General features: G+C 42.3%; 1 protein-coding gene across 1 annotated transcript in view; it reads left to right on the forward strand.

Moving 5' to 3' along the window:
* Nucleotides 1-21,673, forward strand: part of Asrgl1 (asparaginase and isoaspartyl peptidase 1) — a 52,410-nt gene that overhangs the window by 10,467 nt on the left and 20,270 nt on the right. Inside the window, exons 3-4 of the mRNA XM_041662188.1 lie at nt 16,244-16,386; nt 16,912-17,112. Of these exons, the coding sequence (XP_041518122.1) occupies nt 16,244-16,386; nt 16,912-17,112 (344 nt within the window). The remainder of the gene's footprint in view (nt 1-16,243; nt 16,387-16,911; nt 17,113-21,673) is intronic.

The following is a 21,673-nucleotide window of genomic DNA, read 5'->3' on the forward strand; positions in this document are numbered from 1 at the left end:
GAAATAATCAAACTGAGGGCTGAAATCAACAAAATAGAAACACAGAAAACAATACAAAGAATCAATGAAACAAAAAGCTGGTTCCTGGAGAAAATCAACAAGATTGATAAACCCCTATCCAAACTAATCAAACGACAGAGAGAGAACACGCAAATTAATAAGATCAGAAATGAAAAGGGGGACATAACCACAGACACAGAGGAAATTGAGTTATTAGATCTTACTACAAAAGCCTGTATGCCATAAAACTGGAAAATGTAAAAGAAATGGACACTTTTTTAGATAAATACCATTTACCAATATTAAACCAGGACCAGGTGAACAATCTAAACAGACCTGTCAGTCGCGAAGAATTAGAAGAGGTTATCAAAAACCTCCCTACCAAAAAAAGCCCAGGACCAGATGGTTTCAATGCAGAATTCTACCAGAACTTCCAAGAAGACCTAATACCTATTCTCCTTAATGTATTCCACAATATAGAAACAGAAGGATCATTACCAAATTCCTTTTATGAAGCCACAGTTACTCTGATACCAAAACCACACAAAGACTCAACCAGGAAAGAGAACTACAGGCCAATCTCACTCATGAATATCAACGCAAAAATCCTCAACAAAATACTGGCAAATCGAATCCAAGAACACATCCGAAAAATTATCCATTATGATCAAGTAGGCTTCATTCCTGAGATTCAGGGCTGGTTCAACATACGAAAATCTATCAATGTAATCCAGCATATAAATAAACTGAAGGAAAAAAACCATGTGATCATTTCATTAGATGCTGAAAAAGCATTTGACAAAATTCAACATCCCTTTATGATAAAAGTATTGGAGAGATTAGGGATACAAGGGTCATACCTAAATATAATAAAAGCTATATACAGCAACCTGACAGCTAACATCAAAGTAAACAGAGAGAAACTCAAAGCCATCCCACTTAACTCAGGAACACGACAATGCTGTCCACTCTCGCCATACCTCTTCAATATAGTGCTTGAAATTCTAGCAATAGCAATAAGACAACATAATGGGATCAAGGGGATTCGAATTGGAAAGGAAGAAGTTAAACTTTCGTTATTTGCAGATGATATGATAGTGTACATAAGCGACCCCCAAAACTCCACCAAAGAACTTTTACAGCTGATAAACAGCTTTAGTAATGTGGCAGGATACAAGATTAACTCCAAAAAGTCAGTCGCCCTCTTATACACAAAGGATATGGAAGCAGAGAGGGAAATCAGAGAAGCTTCACCATTCACGATAGCCACAAACAGCATAAAATATCTTGGGGTAAATCTAACCAAGGAAGTGAAAGATCTATTTGACAAGAACTTTAAGACATTGAAGAAAGAAATTGAAGAGGATATCAAAAAATGGATGGACCTCCCTTGCTCTTGGAATGGGAGGATCAACATAGTAAAAATGGCAATTCTACCTAAGGCAATTTATAGATTCAATGCAATCCCCATCAAGATCCCATCAAAATTCTTCACAGATCTTGAGAGGACAATAATCATCTTTATATGGAAAAACAAAAACCCAGGATAGCCAAAACAATCCTATACAATAAAGGATCTTCTGGAGGCATTACCATCCCTGACTTCAAACTCTATTACAGAGCTACAGTAATGAAAACAGTGTGGTACTGGCATAAAAACAGAGAAGTCGACCAATGGAATCGTATAGAAGACCCGGATTTTATCCCACAAACCTATGAACACCTCATTTTCGATAAAGGAGCTAAAAGTATACAATGGAAGAAAGAAAGCATCTTCAACAAATGGTGCTGGCACAACTGGATGTCAACCTGTAGAAGAATGAAAATAGACCCACATCTATCACTGTGCACAAAACTCAAGTCCAAATAGATTAAAGACCTCAATATCAGCCCGAACACACTGAACCTGATAGAATAGAAAGTGGGAAATACCCTACAACAGATGGGCACAGGAGATTGCTTTCTATGTATAACCCCAGCAGCACAGACATTAAGGGCAACATTGAATAAATGGGACCTACTTAAACTGAGAAGCTTCTGTAAAGCAAAGGACACTGTCACTAAGACACAAAGGCAACCTACTGACTGGGAGAAGATCTTCACCAAGCCTGCAACGGACAAAGGTCTGATCTCCAAAATATATAAAGAACTCAAGAAACTAGACTTTAAAATGCTAATTAACCCAATTAAAAAATGGGGCACTAAACTGAACAGAGAATTCTCAGCAGAAGAAATTCAAATGGCCAAAAGACACTTAAGGTTATGCTCATCCTCCTTTGAGATCAGGGAAATGCAAATTAAAACAACTTTGAGATACCATCTTACACCTGTCAGAATGGCTAAAGTCAAAAACACCAAGGATAGCCTTTGCTGGAGAGGCTGTGGAGGAAGGGGCACACTCATCCATTGCTGGTGGGAATGCAAACTTGTGCAACCACTGGAAATCGGTGTTTCGGTTTCTCAGGAAATTCGGGATCAACCTACCCCAAGATCCAGTAATACCACTCTTGGGAATATACCCAAGAGATGCCCTATCATATGAAAGAGCATTTGTTCAACTATGTTCATAGCAGGATTATTTGTAATAGCCAGAACCTGGAAACAACCTAGATGCCCTTCAATGGAAGAATGGATGAAAAAAAATGTGGAATATATACATATTAGAGTACTACTCAGCGGTAAAAAAACAATGACTTCTCGAATTTCGCATGCAAATGGATGGAAATAGAAAACACTATCCTGAGTGAGGTAAGCCTGACCCAAAAAGAGGAACATGGGATGTACTCACTCATATTTGGTTTCTATCCATAAATAAAGAACATTGAGCCTATAATTCGCGATCCTAGAGAAGCTAAATAAGAAGGTGAATCCAAAGACAAACATATAGGCATCTTCCTGAATATTAACCTTCATTGGGCGATGAAAGGAGACAGAGACAGAGACCCACATTGGAGCACCGGACTGAAATCTCAAGGTCCAAATCAGGAGGAGAGAGAGCACAAGCAAGGAACTCAGGACCGCGAGGGGTGCACCCACACTGAGACAATGGGGATGTTCTGTCGGGAACCCACTAAGGCCAGCTGACCTGGGTCTGAAAAAGCATGGGATAAAACCGGACTTGCTGAACACAGCGGACAATGAGGACTACTGAGAACTCAAGAACAATGGCAATGGGTTTTTGATCCTACTGCCCGTACTGGCTTTGTGGGAGCCTAGGCAATTTGGATGCTCACCTTACTAGACCTGGATCGAGGTGGGTGGTCCTTGGACTTCCCACAGCGCAGGGAACCCTGATTGCTCTTCAAGCTGATGAGTGAGGGGGACTTGTCCGGAGGAGGGGGAGGGAAATGGTAGGCTGTGGCGGGGAAGAGGCAGAAATCTTTAATAAATAAATAAATTTAAAAAAAACGAAAACACTATCCTGAGTGAAGTATCCCAGACCCAAAAAGATGAACATGGGATGTACTCACTCATAATTGGTTTCTAGCCATAAATAAAGGACATTGAGCATATAATTTGTGATCCTAGAGAAGCTAAATAAGAAGGTGAACCCAAAGAAAAACATATAGTCATCTGCCTGGATATGGGAAGTAGACAAGATTGCAGGGCAAAACCTGGGAACTTGGGGGTGAGGTGGCATGGGGCTAAGGGGAAATGGGGTGAAACGTGAGAAGGGGAGAATAGGGGAGTTTGGGGGAATGGGGTGGTTGGTATAAAAGAAGGGTGGACACGGGAGCAGAGAAATATATATCCTAATTAAGGGAGCCATCTTAGGGTTGCCAAGAGACTTGACTCTAGAGGGGCTCGCAGGTGTCCAGGGAGATGTCCCCAGCTAGTACCTTGAGCAACTGAGGAGAGGGAACCTGAAATGACCCTATCCTATAGCCGTACTGATGAATATCTTGCATATCACCTTAGAACCTTCATCTGGCGATGGACCGAGATAGAGACAGAGACCCAAATTGGAGCACCGGACTGAGCTCTTAAGATCCAAATGAGGAGCAGAAGGAGGGAGAACATGAGCAAGGAATTCAGGACCACGAGGGGTGCACCCACCCACTGTGACAGTGGAACTGATCTATTGGGAGCTCACCAAGGCCAGCGGGACTGGGACTGAATAAGCATGGGATGAGACTGGACTCTCTGAACATGGCAGACAATGAAGGCTTATGAGAAGCCAAGGACAATGGCACTAGGTTTCGATCCTAATACATGAACTGGCTTTGTGGGAGCCTAGCCTGTTTGGATGCTCACCTTCCTGGTCCTGGATAGAAGTGGGAGGACCTTGGACCTCCCGCAGGGCAGGGAATCTGGACAGCTCTTCATTCTCGAGAGGGAGGGGAATGGAGTGGGGGGGGAGGGAGAGGAGGAAGGGGAGTGGGGTGAGGGGGAGATGTGTGCGAGGAGGGGGAGGGAAATGGGAAACGGGGAGGAGGCGGAAATTTTTTTTGCAACAACTAAAAAATAATAAAATAAACAAAAAAAAGAATACATTCAACAACCTAAAGAGCAATATGACTACACCTGAACCTAGTGGGCCTGCAAAAGGAAGACCTGAACATTCTAACCCAGAAGAAGCAGAAGAAAACCACCTTAAATATAACTTCATGAAGATGCTAGAGAACCTTAAAGAGGAAATGATAAACCTTTAAAGAAATGGAGGAAAAGACAAACAAAAAAATGGGAGAAATTAATAGATCTCTTCAAGAAAACCAAGAAAACAATCAAACAGATGAAGCAGACAGTTCAAACAGTTCAAAACTTGAAAACTGAAATATAGTCAATAAAGAAAACAAAAACCAAGGATATTCTGGAAATGAAAAATATGGTAAATGAACAGGAACTACAGATACAAGCATAACCAACAGTTTATAAGAGATAGAAGAGAGAATCTCAGGAGTTAAAGATACAGTAGAGGAAATAGATACATCATCAGTCAAAGAGAATGTTAAATCAAACAAATCCTTAAAATCAAAGCATCCAAAAAGTCTGGGACACTGTGAAAAGACCAAACCTAAGAATAGTAAGGATGGAAGGAGAACTCCAGATCAAAGACACAGAAAACAAAATCATAGAACAAAACTTTTCTAACCTAAAGAAGGATATCCCTATAAAGGTATAAGAAGCTTACAGAACACCAAATAGACTGTACCAGAAAAAAAAGTCCCCTTGCCATACAATCATCAAAACACTAAATATACAGAATAAAGAAAGAATATTAAGAGCTGCAAAGGAAAAAGGCCAAGTAACGTATAAAGACAGACCTATCAGAATTACACTTGACTTCTCAATGGAAACCATGAGTCAGAAGGTCCTGGACAGATGTGTTATAGACATTAAGAGACCATGGATGCCAGCCTAGACTACTATATTCAGCAAAACTTTCAATCACCATATATGGAGAAAACAAGATATTCCAATGCAAAACCAGATTTAAACAATACATATCCACAAATTCAGACTTACAGGAAGTACTAGTAGGAAAACTCCAGTCCAAAGAAGTTAGCTGCACTTACAAAAACAAAGGCAACAGATAATCTTACCCCTCACACCAGCAAACCCCAAAGAAAGGAAACACACAAACACTACCACTGAAAAGTGAATTAACTTTTAATTAGTCATTAATATCTCTTAATAGCAAAAGACTCGATTCACTGATAAAAAGACACAGGATAACAGAATGAGTATGAAAACAGGATCCATTCTTCTGCTGCATATAAGAAACACACCTCAACCTCAAAGACAGACATTACCTCAGAGTAAAGCACTGAGAAAAAAAATTTCAATCAAATGAACCTAAGAAACAAGCAGTTGTAGTTACCCTAATATCTAACAAAATAGACTTCAAACTAAAATCAATCAAAAGAGACATTTTTAAAATTCATAAAATCAAATTAAAATGAAGGAACAATGAGCCAGAATGTTTTGGACACAACTAAAAATGTTTTGAGAGGAAAGATTACAGCAATGAGTGTGTACATTAAAAAAATCAAAAACACCTCAAATAAATAACCCAATTATTTACACAAATACAAAACCAAGTACAACTGAAAAGCAATATGAATCAGGAAATAATAAAGATCATGGCAGAAATTAATAATTGATAACATAACAACTTTTTTTGCTTTTTCGAAACAGGGTTTCTCTTTGCAACTTTTCTGCTTGGCTACTGGCCAATCAGTGTTTATTTAAAATATAATTGACAGAATACAGACCACTGTCTGATACAGAACAAATTCTGGGGCTGGGGAGCTGGCTCAGTCAGTAGAGTGTCTGCTGCACAAGCTGGGACAGAATTAAATGTGAATACCCAGCACCCACATAAAGCTACTTGTGATGTTGAAAAACTGGCAACTGTAGCACTGGCAAGGTAGAGACAGAAAAAACCCAGAGTTAACTGGCCTACCAGCCTAGGCAATTGGTGAATACCAGGTTCCTTGAGAGATGAATGAACAGTTAAGAGCCCTTGTTACTCTTACAGAGGACCTGAATTCGTTTCTTAGACTCATGTTGGATGTCCCACAACTACCTGTAATTGCAGCACCAGTGACCTCTTCTGGTCTCCATGGTGCCTGCACACATATGCACAGAGACATATAAACAAAATCAATAAAATAAACAAACCCTTATCCAAACTAACCAAAGGGCAGAGAGAGAATATCCAAATTAACAAAATCAGAAATGAAAAGAGGAACATACCAACAGACACTGAGGAAATCCAGAGACTCATTAGTTCATACTTTAAAATCCTGTACTACTCAAAATTGAAAAATGTAAACGAAATGGACAATTTTCTGGATACCAAAATGAAATCAAGACCAGATGAACAACTTAAATAGACCTATAATCCCTAAGAAAATAAAAGCAATCATTAAAAGTCTCCCAACCAAAAAGACAAAAGCCCAGAGGCTTTCAACTCAAAATTCTACCATAACTTCAAAGAAGAGCTAATAACTATACTCCTCAAAGTGTTCCACACAATAGAAACAGAAGGAACATTGCTAAACTCTTTATGAGGCTATAGTTACCCTGATACCAAAACAACACAAAGACTCATCTAAAAAGAGAATCACAGACCTCATGAACATTGAAGCAAAAATACTCAATAAAATATGGGCAAACCAAATCCAAGAATACAGCAAAAAAAAATCATCCACCATGATCAAGTTGGCTTCATTCCAGAGATGAAGGGATGGTTCAACATACAAAAATCAATCAATGTAATTCACCATATAAATAAAATTTTTTAAAGACATATGATCATCTCACTAGATGCTTAAAAAAAGCCTTTGACAAAATCCAATACCCCTTCATGATAAAAGTCTTGGAGAGATCAGGAATATGGGATAAAAGGAACATATCTAAACATAACAAAGCAATCTACAGCAAATCTACAGCTAACAACAAATTAAATTGAGAGAAACTCAAAGTGACTCCACTAAAATCAGGAGTAAGAGAAGGTTGTCCACTCTGTCCATATTTATTCAATATAGTATTCGAAGTTCTAACTAGAACAATAAGACAATAAATCAAGGGGATACAAATTGGAAAGGAAGAAATCAAATTTTCATTATTTGCAGATGATATTATAGTTTATACGTGACCCCAAAAATTCTACCAAGGAACTCCAACAGCTTATAAACACCTTCAGGATTGTGACAGGATACAAGATCAACCCAAAAAAAAATCAATAGCCCTCCTATATATAAATGTAAATGGGATAAGAAAGAAATCAAGAGAAACATCACCTTTTCAATAGCCAAAAATAACATAAAATATCTTGGGGTAATGCTAACCAAAGAAGTGAAAGACCTGTACAAAAAGAACTTTAAGTCTTTTTTAAAAAAAGACATTGAAGAAGGTATCAAAAATGGAAAGATCTCCCATGCTCTTGGATAGGTAGGATCAATATAATAAAAATGGCAATCTCACCAAAAGAAATCTACAGATTCAATACAATCCCCATCAAAATCCCAACACAATTCTTCACAGAAAAAGAACAATACTCAACTTCATATGGAAAAATAAAAAACCTAAGATAGCCAAAACAATCCTATACAAGAAAAGAGCATCACCATCCCTGACATCAAGGTCTACTATAAAGCTAGAGTAATGAAAACAGCTTGGTATTGGCATAAAACAAGACAGGTGGACCAATGGAATCAAATTGAAAACCCTGATATTAACCCACACATCTATGAACACCTGATTTTTGACAAAGAAGCTAAAATTATACAATGGAAAAAAAAGCATCTTCAACAAATGGTGCTGGCATAACTATATGTCAATGTGTACAAGAATGCAAATAGATCCTATCTATCCCCATGCACAAAACTCAAGTACAAATGGACCAAAGCCCTCAATAAAAATCCAGCCACACTGAACCTGATAGAAGAGAAAGTGGGAAGAAGCCTTGAACACATGGGCACAGGAAACCACTTCCTTAATATAATATCAGTAGCATAGATACAGAGAGCAACAATTAATAAATGGGACCTCCTGAAACTGAGGATCTTCTGTAAGGCAAAGAACACAGTCAATAAGACAAAATGGCAGCCTACAGAGTGGGAAAATATCTTCACCAGCTCCATATCAGAGGACAGATCTCCAAAATAAAGAATTCAAGAAACTAGACATTAAAATACCAAATAATCCAATTAAATTGGGGTACAGAGCTAAACAGAGATCTCTCAACAGAAGAATCTCAAATGGCTGAAAGACACTTAACGGATTGCTCAACATCCTTAGCCATCAGGGAAATGCAAATCAAAATGACTCTGAGATACCATCTTATACCAGTCAGAATGGCTAGGATAAAAAACACTAATGATAGCTTATGCTGGACAGGATGAGTAGTAAGGGGAACTCTCCTGCATTGCTGGTGGGAATGCAAACTGTACAGTCACTTTGGAAATCAGTATGGCGGTTTCTCAGAAAATTGGGTATCAATCTACTTACTGCAAGACACAGCAATACCACTTTTGGGAATATTTCCAAAGGATGTACTCTCATACCACAAGGCCATTTGCTCAACCATGTTCATAGCAGCATTATTTGTAATAGCCAGAACCTGGAAACAATCTAGATGCCCCTCAACCAAAGAACAGATAAAGAAAATGTGGTACATTTACACAATGGAGTACTACTCAGCAGTTAAAAAAAAAGACATCTTGAAATTTGCATGCAAATGGATAGAATTAGAAAAAACCATCCTGAGTGAGGTAACCCAGACCCAGAAAGACAAACACAGTATATACTCACTCATAAGTAGATATTAGATGTAAAGCAAAGGACAACCAGCCTATAGTCCTTGACCCCAGGAAAGCTAGGTAACAAGGAGAGCCCTAAGTGGGAAGGGGAAATAGACAAGAATTCCTGAGAAAATTGGGAATTTGGAGGGGAGGGTAGAAGTAAAGGGAGAGGAGAGAAGGGAGGGAGAAGGAGAACATGAGGAAAGAAGATGGTTGATATGGGGAAAGGACAGAGAGGAAGAACGAGGAAAGAGATATCTTGATTGTGGGAGCCATTATGGGGATAGCATGAAACCTGGCACCAGGGAAATTCCCAAGAGTCCACAAGGATGACCCCCGGTAAGACCATAAGCTCCAGTGGAGAGGGTGCCTAACTGGCCTTTCCCTGTAATCAGATTGATGACTACCTTAATTGTCATCATAGAGCCTTCATATAACGATTGATGGAAGCAGATGCAGAGAACCACAGCTAAGCACTGGACCAAGCTTCCAGAGACCAGTCCAGAGAGAAATGAGCAATAACATGAGCAAAGAGGTTCAGACCATGATGGGGATGCCCACAGAAGCTGCTGACCTGAGCTAATGGGAGCTCACTGACTCTGGACTGATAGCGAGGGAACCTGCATAGGACCAAACTAGAGACTCTGAATATGGGTGACAGTTGTGTGGCTTGGGCAGTCTGTGGGGCCACTGGCATTGGGACCAGGACTTATCCCTAGTGCTTGAACTTGGCTTTTTGAAACCCATGCTCTTTGGAGAGATACCTTGCTCAGCCTAGATATAGGAGGAAGGAGTAGGACTGGGATAGGTATGTAAAAAAAATTAATTAAAAAAGAAAAAAGAAAGCCCCAAAAAAGGGTGAAATCGTGTCCTTTACAGAAAAATAAACGGTTCCATAGGACGTTGTGTTAAGTGACATAATCCAGACACAGGAAACTTCATAACTAAATAAAAGCAATACTGCCTGTTCTCTATCACACAAAGAAGCTAAAAGGAAAAAAGAAGCAATGTGAAGATAAATGTAACTAGAGATGGGAAGGGTGAAGGTGGATAAGGAAGAATGAATTTGATCAGTATTTCACCATCCTGAGCCCCCCAATTACTGATAATCTATTGCTCTATCAATCATGTGGCCCTTGTTTGCAAAGATTAAAGCCTAATAACTCTAAGCTCCCAGCTATCCGTTACCAAAGTATTACACACGGTCAGCAAGCTAAGAGATGGGACTCCTGGCTGCCTCTGTTCTTGAAGCCATGTCAACACCCCAGATGATCTTGGGATCCTTCTAATTTCATTATAGTAACAAAAGCATACCCACCAATGCTATGAACCAACGCAACCATGCCCAGAGAGGAAAGAAAATGGGTAGCATCCTCCTTCCCAAGACTCCCATCTGCACCTGTCACTGGGTTTGCGGGCTCTCAACTCTGTACTCTGGGCAGTTTGGCAGCAGGCAGGAAAATATCAAATGACCATGAACAGAGAAAAGATGCTCAGGGTCTAGCAGCACCTTCTCCCCAAGCAGGTCTAAGGTTCAGATTCTTAGGGTTCATTTCTGAGGGGTGCAGTTGTCATCTGTGTGCCACCATGCCTGCCTGGCTATTTTATGTTGTCTTTTTTTTTTTTTTTTCAAAGCTGAGGACTGAAGCCAGGGCCTCACACTTGCTAGGCAAGTGCTCTACCACTGAGCTAAATCTTAAACTCCTATTTAAAAAATTTTTAAATTGCTATTGTGGACCTGTTTCTACTCTGCTATGCCCCAGCCTTGCCGTGACCCCGCCAGGAGCATGAATTCCTAACATGTCCATGGAAATTCAGTGTTCACTCTCTGCCATGGAAACAAGTCATACTCATTGGCCAACTCACAAATATCTGAATTACCTCAGCTTCACTCATCCTAAGAGTCCTCGCCCCAGACTTCTGGGAATTAATGGGGAGAGGTGTTTGCTTGTTTATCCGTTTTGTTTGAGGGTTCCGAACTGTGTGTTCTTTAACCAGCAAACATTCATTAAAATCTTGACAACTGAGCACTGCATTCAACTTAGTGGTACCATCAACACAAGAACACAGTTCTTATCTCAAAATGGGGGAAATAAATAGTGATGGGTCCCAGGAACACAGATTTAGGCTACCCCAAATTCCATATTCCAACATGGAAAGTCTCATGACTTTGTAGTAACAAAACAAGGAGAGGCATAACCATACTTTTCAGATACATTAGTGGCTACATCAGGTGGACCATTTATAACAAAGCAGGAATGTCTTCCATAGGTCTCAAGTACTATCTGATGACATCCTTAGCTTTGGTCTGTGGGAGCCAGGGGTCCGTTTGTGTATTCCATTTCTTACCTAACAGTCACAGGGTGTTAGGCTAGACGCAGAGATGGCAATGAGCAGATATCAAAGGAGCTAAAGACAGGCTAAGATAATCTGTAATTTAAGCTCTGGATCTACAAATTGCCAGCTTCTCCACGGTCCTGGAAGTTCTAATGAGCCTTTGTAAACACATGGCTTCTTTATGAAAACTTCCGTTCACAGTACCAAGGGAACTGTTAAGGTTCTGTTCATTAGCTGCTCTAGGCCCAGTGTGTGACACAGACAAGTTCAACAGAAGTCACAACCTCCCCAAAAAAATATCCTTGGAGCAGCCTCTCCCTCGGGAACACCTATCAGGTCTGCAAACTTACTTCTGGGCACTGATTTTATTTATTCCTGGTCTGCTTGCAAATCTCCCTAGCCTACCCACCGATGGGCTGAATTGAGCAGTCCAATACCCAGTGTTTAAGAAACAAACGAAACTCATTCATCATTCATCAAGCACTTGAATGGAAAGAGGAAAGTTAAAAGGACTCACATTCCCTCTGGTTTACTCTGGATCCCACGAGGAAAACTAGGCCAGCCTCGGATTAAATGTGTTTACAAAGATCTGCTGAACAGGAAATGCTGAGGGTGGGACCCAGAAAGTTGCATGCTGCCTCCAAGTAATTCTCATGCCAATGTCTGAAATCACAGACTTAGGCTCCAGCTCCATCATATAGGTTCCCCTTCTTCTCACTGTGAGGAGAAACCAGGGTCAGGGCTGACAGTTGGCAACATCTTCCCAGAGAGACCTAATTAAGGTTGTGATAAATCAAAGTTTTTTTTAAAACCAAAATATCTCTGAAATAAGAGGGCTAATTATACTGTTACAAATGCTAGCCCAAATTGAAAGAGTTGATCCTGAAACTAACTCCATAAGCCACTGGCTTCTTGGTGAAATTGTCAGATCTGGACTAGGAAATACTGAGGCTTGTTCTAATGTAGCAGGCTCATTCCCATGGCTGCCATCAAAAACAGCAAGCATCACACCAGGATGTAGGCGGAGACTGCTCATTGGTTCTCAGCCGCCCAAACTCAAAATAATCACACAGAAACTATATTAATTACAGCACTGCTTAGCCAATAGTTTAGGCCTCTTATTAAGTAACTCTTGCATCTGTCTCCTTTGGCACCTACATGGCATCTCCCTGAGTCTGCCTACTCTCTCCAGATAGTTCTTCCAGCCCGGCTATATTCCGCCCTGCTATAGGTCATAGCAGACCAGCAAGCAAACATCCATGTATATATAGCAGACCCATGGAGTCTGCTATAATCTTCAAAGGCCTACTCCTAATGATATTTTTCTGCCAGCTAAACCCTACTTCCTAGCAAGCATGTTAATCCATGACCCATATGGGGCTGGGGTGGGAGGTCCTTCTGTCTATGTGTTGCTTTTATTGGATAATGGATAAAGAACTGCTTTGCGCCTATGGCAAGGAAGAACAGAACTAGGAGGGGAAAGCTAGGCTGTTATGCTGGAAGAAAGAAGGGCAGAGTCAGAGAGAAACCATGGAGCCACAGGAAACAGATGCTGGAAACTTTACCCCATAAACCACAGCCATGTGGTGATACACAGATTCCTAGAAATGATTTAAATTAATATGTAAAAGTTAGCCAATAAGAAGCTAGAGCTAATGGGCCAAGCCAATGATTTAATTAATAAAGTTTCTGTGTGATTATTTCAGGGTTGAGCAGCCGGGAACCAACAAGCAGCCCCCTTCTTCCAACGTGGGGCCAAGGACAGCTATAAATCATAAACTTACTTAGAACTTCATGAGGGTTTTATGGGTTTTTTTAAATTGTTTTTACAATTATTGATTGATTGAGGAGGTGGTAATTTATTGGAGGGGAGTAATTTGGACACACATGCCACGGTGCATGTATGAAGTCAGATAACTTGCAGATCTATAATCCCCGCACTCAGGAGGTCGAGACAGGAGAGTCAGGAATTCAAGGCAAGCTTCAATGACATAGTGAGTTTGAGACCAGACTGTAATACATGAAATCACTTCAATTTCTTTCTAATTAGAGCAAATTCAAAGTCATCTCTGTAGCAAAGCTACTCTTAGAGTGTTACAGTCTGACTTTACAACCCTCAAAGAGAATGAAATGAAGCCATCACTAGCCAACAGCAAAGTACACCGTAGAAGGAGGTAGGTAGGCAACCGAGGGAAAGGCCAGAGTTTGACTAGGCCTGACACTCTGGTTTCTAGAATTAAAGGCTGGTCCCTTCTCCAGCGTCTCTTTTGCATAAGGATCTCTATTTCTGTAGCAGTAAATTAAACCCACCCCCAATAAGAACAAGGCAAAGCTACTTAGAGCTTGCTATCGCAAAGTAATCAACCAACCACTTGCTTTGACAGAGACTCAAAAGCAGGCAAGAGTCTCCCGGGGGTATCAAGAAGGCTTGGTGTGTCCTGTTTGGGTGCTGTTGGCTTAGGGAAACCAGGGGTAGACTAACTGGGAGGGATTGCCCTTTGTGATGGTTAGAAGAAACCAATACAGTTTTTCTCTAATTAGTGGTGAGATGGGAACGAGGAAAACGATCGGGGAAGTTGGCACTTACCCACCCTGTACTGAGCATTTGGAGCCATCATTACTGAGGTTGTGGTTTATTTTTCCGGACTGCAGAACTAATGATTGGGAATTCTTACAGAAAGGCAACCCTTGTATTAGTATATATTTAGTCTCTCTGTAACACATGAGCCTGTGCTGCCCCGGCTTGAAGGAAGAAAGGCTTGCAAAGTGAAAGACTATCTTTGACATCAATTCATCTAGTTAGTAAATGTACAAATCAGACTGATAATGAAAATAAAATATTCCTAAAACTGCTATTTAAAAATTATGAAAAAATGAACTCATTCAAATAAAATTGCTTCACATTGTAAAGAAGGTGTTCTTCCCATGCATAATTTGTAGTTGCCGCCCCGGCTGATCTGTTCTCGCTCCTTTTGAAAGACCCTCGACGAGGACCTCTTTTCGGGAGGAGACCTCCCCAACGCCAAGTAACAGGCCGAGACTGCACGGATGCAAATCGCAAGAGGTTTATTGAGTAGACACAGGTACCTGTGGGCAGCAAGATCTCTCGGAAGATTTGCGCACCTGCCAACTGGAGGGCGGGCTTTTTATAGGGAAGAGCAAAAAGCAAGTTTACAGAAGCAAAAGCGTGGTTATCGATCGACCGGAATGAGGCGGGGGCATGAATGGTTTCCCCTCTCAGCATGGGTGTCAGCAAGAAGCAAGTTTATAGAAGCAAAAGCGTGGTTATCGGAATGCGGCGGGGGGGGGGGGGGGGGGGGGGGCATGAAAGGTTTCCTCTCTCAGCAACAATCATCCTGTTCCTATCTTATAGCTAACCTGCTTTGTTGACATCCTATCTTATTGACATCTTGCCTTGCACTCTTCCTATCTCTATCTCCTGTTCTCCCAGGCACCTGGGATGTTCTAACGGGAGCAGGCTGGCTGCTGATCCGGAGATTTGTTTAAGACAAACAGGACGTTCCCCCGGGAGCATGCTAGCTGCGGGTTTTGAGGAGGGGGTCTGTAGGGTCTTTCACTTTGACTATTAGAAGGACAAAACTAGAATCTAGAATCAGCTTGGTGAATACAAGGTTTTTGGTCTTCTCCCCGTGCTGTAACTGAAAGACCCTCCAAGAGTGTCTTTTTGTACGGATGCAAACAGCAAGAGGTTTATTCAGATACACAGGTACCTGGGGCGACAAAGTCTCTCGGAGGACTTGTGTGCCTCCAGGTCGGGGTAATGGGTTTATATATGTTTTGGGGAGCAAAAAGTGCGGTACAGAAGCGAGAAGCGTAGTTACAGGGTTTTTATTGGTTAGTTTGAATGTGGTCGAGTTCAGGTCGGGACAAGGTTCCTAGTTCCCGAGAATTCAGATATGGGCTGTCTTGGCTCTTATCTAGGGCAGACAAGGTGTCTTTCTCGGTATTCACCGTTCCTCCCCGCCTGGGACAGACGAGGCCCAGCCACATTCCCCGTTCCTTCCCCGGCCCAGCCACAGGTGTCTCTATCTCGTTTTGGCAGCTTCTAAACTGCCCTTTGTTCAAACCCTGAATATTCAGTGCAAGCCTTGTAAAATGGCATTACCGGTGCTAAGTTGTTTAACAAGCTGGGGGGTGGGGGGTCTTTCATCTGGTGCTAAGCTGCTTAGCAAGCTGGACGGGGGTCTTTCATAACAAATTTGGGGAATGCTGGCGGCAGGGAAAAAAGACAAACATCAACAAAATAAGGGCACTGGGAAATGAAGGGATTTAGAACTGGAATCCTGAGGCTTGAAGGAGGAAGTGAGTGTGTTTTTCAGCTTCTTGAAGCATCTAATGCACAGAACCAGGCGAGTTACTGACGGTTGTATACTTTATATTTTGCTCTTCACGAAAGATTAGAACGGGTGCACTTAAAGGGAAGAGACTTTAATTTAGAATACTAGCTAGCAAGACTTAAGAGCGTGCAATAATTGTAAGGCACAGGAAACAGAGGGTCCCGCGTGCTGCTAGTGAGTAGAAGAGCAGTATTGCTGGGTGGATCTGGAACTCCGGGAGGAGGCTAGTGCGCATCGGAAGGGACCACAGGGCTTTACGGTAACTCTGTGGCTCCTTGGCCTCACCCTCGTGCGCAGGCGTGGAACCGTTGCCAGCGGAGCGGTTGCGGTGGCCCAGCAGTTTGCTGCCTGGTGGCTTGGCCAGCCTGACATCCTGGCGACCGCCCCGCACCGAGAGAGTGTTCCGTGCGCCCGCGGCTCCATGGCTGCGCCAGCCCGAGGTACGGGAGAGTGACCAAGAACGAAAATGTAGGATTTACCAAAGGCAGGAGCTCAGGTCCGAAGGACGTGGGAAGGTCCAGTCCTCAGGCTGCCCCGGACCCCTGGGCGGAGGGAACCCGAACAGGGAGCATCTACCCTGGAGACACTGAGGCACAGAGAAGCCTGGGAGAGCTGGAGCTGTGATACACGCGTCCTGCGTACCGGCGGCCCAACAGGGGATGGAGACTGGTGATCTTCGGGAAAACTGAGGCTGAGGGTCAGAGCTGTGGCACAGGCGCGGGCTCAGAGTCCTGAACCCCAGCATTCTGAGCCACAGATGCCCAGACCATACCCTGGGGTCGGAGTGCGCGAGTATGGGAGAATTGTTGGGGCCAGGGGTCGCTTCGGGCTTTTCGTGCATAACTCACGCCGAGCTGACCCTCCCTCTTCACAATCTAAAAAAAACTGAACTGACTGTCACCGCTCACTCAGGTCGGTTCTTTTGGACCGGTTTGAAATGACGCTTGCCTCCTCCTGATGCCTAGGCTCCATCGACGTGAGTCTCGTGGTGGTAGTCCATGGTGGCGGAGCCAGCAACATCTCGGCCGACCGGAAAGAGCGGGTGCGCGAAGGCATAGCCAAGGCAGCCACCGAGGGCTACAAAATCCTCAAGGCCGGAGGGAGCGCGGTTGATGCTGTGGAAGGAGCCGTGACTGTCCTGGAAAACGACCCGGAGTTCAACGCAGGTAAACTGCGCTTTGCCTAGTGAATAATGCCAAATCGGAGCAAGCTCCTTCCCAAATAGATGCAGTATCGCTGAGTCTGGCTGGCTTTGTAGTCAAACAGTATGCTAGGACAAGATGCAATATTGAATTTATTCATTCAGCAGTAAGCAACATGTTTTTAGAATTTTTAATCTATTAATTCACCTTTTATTTAACCTGATCCCCAAGAATTCAATACCAAAAACAAAGCATGTTACTGGGTAACCCTCCATAGCCTCAAATTCAAGTGCTGGGGTTACAGATGTAGACTTTTTATTTTTGTGAAAATGTGGCCATTTTGATTTTAAAAAGTGTGTGTGTGTGTGTGTGTGTGTGTGTGTGTGTGTTCTCTACCTTCCCCTTTTAGGCTCAGAAATCCTGAAACAGATATTCTGGGAGAGTTCTTTATTATAATATCTGGTCCCTAATAAATAACAAAGTCCCTAATTATCTTTTTAACTAGTAAATTGACTTTGGATATGTCTCTAGGTGGAGAGGGGTTTGTTGTTGTTGTTTTTTTTTAACAGACTAAGCCATAAGTGGAAGCTTGGGGTTTGCAGCCCCCTTTATCCTCTGGGAAAGAGAAAAGGGCCCCCTCCAAAGCAATCCAAAAAGCATCCCTGAATTTGGGAGTTGGGAGAACTTCCAAGTTGGTGAGTATGGCCATGTGCCAGTCCCAACTCCGCACCAAAAGTAAACCCTGCATCTGGTACTCCTCCAGACCCAACTTCACAGCTAAAGTAGGCCTAGCACCTAGCACCCTTCCTGACCTGGTATGTGTGTGTGTCTTCATCTTGCTTCTTGACTGCTCCTTTATATAACATGCTGGTAATATGTCTGACTGAGTCCTGTGAACTGCTCTAGAAAATTAAGGCTCACAGTCATCTGGCAGAAGTTGCGGATTAATCTACTGCTTAGAATCAGCATCTGAAGGAAGGAAGGAATCTTGGGGGACTAAACCCCTAACCTGTGAGGTCAGGCCCTTCAGGTGGCTAGTATCAGGTCGTCAGTGTCTGCCAGAGCACTGACATGGGGAGGGAGCTCACACATCTCTGTCAGAAGTGAAGTGCTGAGGATGTAGGACATCCCAGAGCTCTTTCCTGCCCCCTTGGAGTCTCTCCCCTCTTTGTCGCCAGCTTCAGCCTGTTGACTTACTTTTGTCAGAGTAAAGTAGCTCTTTGTTTCCTAAAAACTCATATAAATGCAATCAGAATGAATTATTTTGTGTTTGGCCATGTTCTAGGGTAATAATCATCACAATTAGTGTCTCTGCACATCCCAGGTAGGTAGGAGTATGTTCTAAAAAATTCAGATTAATTCGAGACCAGCCTGGTCTACAAGAGCTAGTTCCAGGACAGGCTCCAAAACCACAGAGAAACCCTGTCTCAAAAAAATAAAAACAAAAAAAAATTCAGATTAACTCACGCAGTCGGCACTGTAGTGCTGTGATGTAAGCCGAAATATTTTGCTCATCTCTCAGAACCCTTCAGACCCAGAAAGATTAGCTTACTGGGAAGACATTTATTTCTTTTGTCTTAAAATAGAAAATCTAAGATCTTAAGATTAAAATACTTCTTAGAACTGCACCACTCATACACCATCTGTCATGGGAAAAAATTTCAGGATAGCATAACCAATTAATCATCAGTTAGTCACCACGTATGTACGGAGTGTTTGCTCTGTGCCTTGACTCTGTTGGATGCTCTGACTCTTAATGAAAAATGCCATAGGTCGATCCGCCTATCTATAGATTGAGACATTACAGTGCACTTTCACAGAAGTTTCTGGAGACAAAATTTTTTTTTTTTTTTGGCAAATAACTTTATTTTTTTTTTGTTCTTTTTTTTTTATTGCGAAAAGAAGAAAAAAAAACAAAAACAAAAAACAAGTTTCCACCTCCTCCCAGCCTCCCATTTCCCTTCCCCTCCTCCCACCCTTCTCCCCCTCCTCCCACCCTTCTCCCCCTCCTCCCACCCTTCTCCCCCTCCCCCCACTCCTCTCCCCCCCCCTCCCTCTCCAGTCCACAGAGCAGTCCGGGTTCCCTGCCCTGTGGTAAGTCCTAGGTCCTCCCCCCTCCGTCCATATCTAGGAAGGTGAACATCCAAACTGGCTAGGCTCCCACAAAGCCAGCACATTAAGTAGGATCAAAACCCCCTGCCATTGTCCTTGGTGTCTCATCAGCCCTCATTGTTCGCCATGTTCAGAGAGTCCGGTTTTATCCCATGCTTTTTCGGTCACAGTCCAGCTGGCCTTGGTGAGCTCCCCGTAGATCAGCTCCACTGTCTCAGTGGGTGGATGCACGCCTCGTGGTCCCGAATTCTTTGCTCATGTTCTCCCTCCTTCTGCTCCTCCTTGGGACCTAGATTCTATGATGATATGCAAGATATTCGTCAGTATTGCTCTAGGATAGGGTCATTTCAGGTTCCCAATCCTCAGCTGCCCAAGGAACTAACTGGGAACCTCATCTTGGGCACTAGGGAGCCCCTCTAGGGTCATTTGTTCAACTATGTTCATAGCAGTATTATTTGTAATAGCCAGAACCTGGAAACAACCTAGATGCCCTTCAATGGAAGAATGGATGAAGAAAGTATGGAATATATACACGCTAGAGTACTACGCTGCGGTAAAAAACAATGACTTCTCGAATTTTGCATGCAAATGGATGGAAATAGAAAACACTATCCTGAGTGAGGTGTCCCAGACCCAAAAAGATGAACATGGGATGTACTCACTCATAATTGGTTTCTAGCCATAAATAAGGACCACGGAGTCTACAATAGGTGAACCTAAAGAAGCCAAGTAAGAATGTGAACCCAAGGAAAAACATATAGTTATCCTCTTGGCTAAGGGAAGTAGACCAAATTTCCGGGGAGAAAATGGGATCTTGGGGGTGGGGTGGGATGGGGGTAAGGGGAGATGGGGAGAGAAAAGGTAGAAGGGAAGGAGGGGGGACCTGGGGAAACAGGAGAATTGGAATAAAGGAAAGGTGGATAGGGGAGCACGGAACCACAATTCTTAGTTAAGGGAGCCACTTTAGGGTGGAGACAGAATTTATAGCTGCTTGTCAGTCAGTGTGCCAGCAGGGTGGGCCACAGCCATGCCTGTGAGGGTCATTCTAAGCTGTGTCTACTTGCAAGAAAGACCAGGCATGCTTGAGACATACAAATATACATGCAGGCAAACACTCATACACATAAAATATAAATTTAAAAAAAACACAACAGAACAGAAAACAAAGCAAAATCCTGCTGCATATTAGGTGGCTAGAACATTGAAACTTGATACACACTTTGAAGCACACAAAATTTTATTTGAAGCACCTAAAATTTTTAGAAGAAACTGTTTAGGAAAAGGGGCTAGAAATTGACTTTCTTGCCCTTATTTTGAAACCTCCAAGTGATTGTGAAGTGTCACCAAGTTCAGAAGCCACTATCAGAGTGCCTTACACTTTTAATGTTTTAATCTCATGTATTTACATGCAACAAAATCTCCGTTCCTAAGGGATAGTTTTGCCTGCCAAAGATAGTATGCTAACCACTGCCACAATGAAGATCAGAAAGTCCCATTGTCCACATCCCTTGGATTATGTACTTCATGCAGCCATATACCCTGCTAGCAACTATTTCCTGCACCTGTGGTTTTTGCCACAGTGTCACAATGAAATCTTGTGACATGGTAAGTTGTTGCATCTGAGTTCCGCTTACCGTGATGTGTTAATGATCTCCAGAGCCACAGGGATCCATGATGTCGTCCTTTTATAGCTAACAGCATTCCGATATCTAGTAAGTGCATCACAGCCAAGGAGAGCCCAATACAGAACCATTAACTTGCTTAAAACCTGAATTTCTACATTTTTATTAACTCAAGTTATGTGGCTCTTGAGTGTGAACTTCGGAAATAAGTATTATAGTATCAAAAGATTGGACCCTACCCCTACCCCAGTAAATATACCACCACTTGTATAGCTGTTTGCCAGCTGAACATGGTCCACCTGGAGGCACCTTAAATTAAATCACTGTAAACACAAGGAGAGCATTTGCACATAAACTCAAGTTTTACTTCTTGGCCATTCAAGAGAGGTTGTGGTCTCATTTGACAAGAGTGTGCATAGCTTTATTTGGAACTTGCAAACGTTGTGGTTGTTAATGTCTTCTTCTGTTTCCAGGAACACACAAACACTCCAGTGGACTGTTGGGTTTTTTTTATTTTTTATTTTAACTTTAGCCAGCCTGACAGTCAAAGTAAATATGTGTTGTAGTGCTCATTTGCATACCCTAAAATGGTAATTGTTAAACGTTTTTTGTATGTGAAGTATCTATTCATTCAAGCCCTCTGTATGTTTTTATTGGGTTATTTTCCTCCTGAAGAGTTCTGGGGATTCTTTTTATATTTGAGCTATAAATCTCTCATCAGACATATGAATGTGATCAGCAGATGTTCCTCCCTCACTCTGACTTTGTCTCTTCTGTCTTTTGTGCATGTCTTTCAAAGAGTGTAGAGTAGAATAAGGTAGAAAAGACTGGTTATGAGATAGTGGCTTCTT

Source organism: Microtus oregoni, unplaced genomic scaffold (assembly GCF_018167655.1).
Source record: "Microtus oregoni isolate MIOR12 unplaced genomic scaffold, Mior012 000012F_ref0000307, whole genome shotgun sequence".
In the NCBI taxonomy this organism is placed as follows: Eukaryota; Metazoa; Chordata; class Mammalia; order Rodentia; family Cricetidae; genus Microtus; species Microtus oregoni.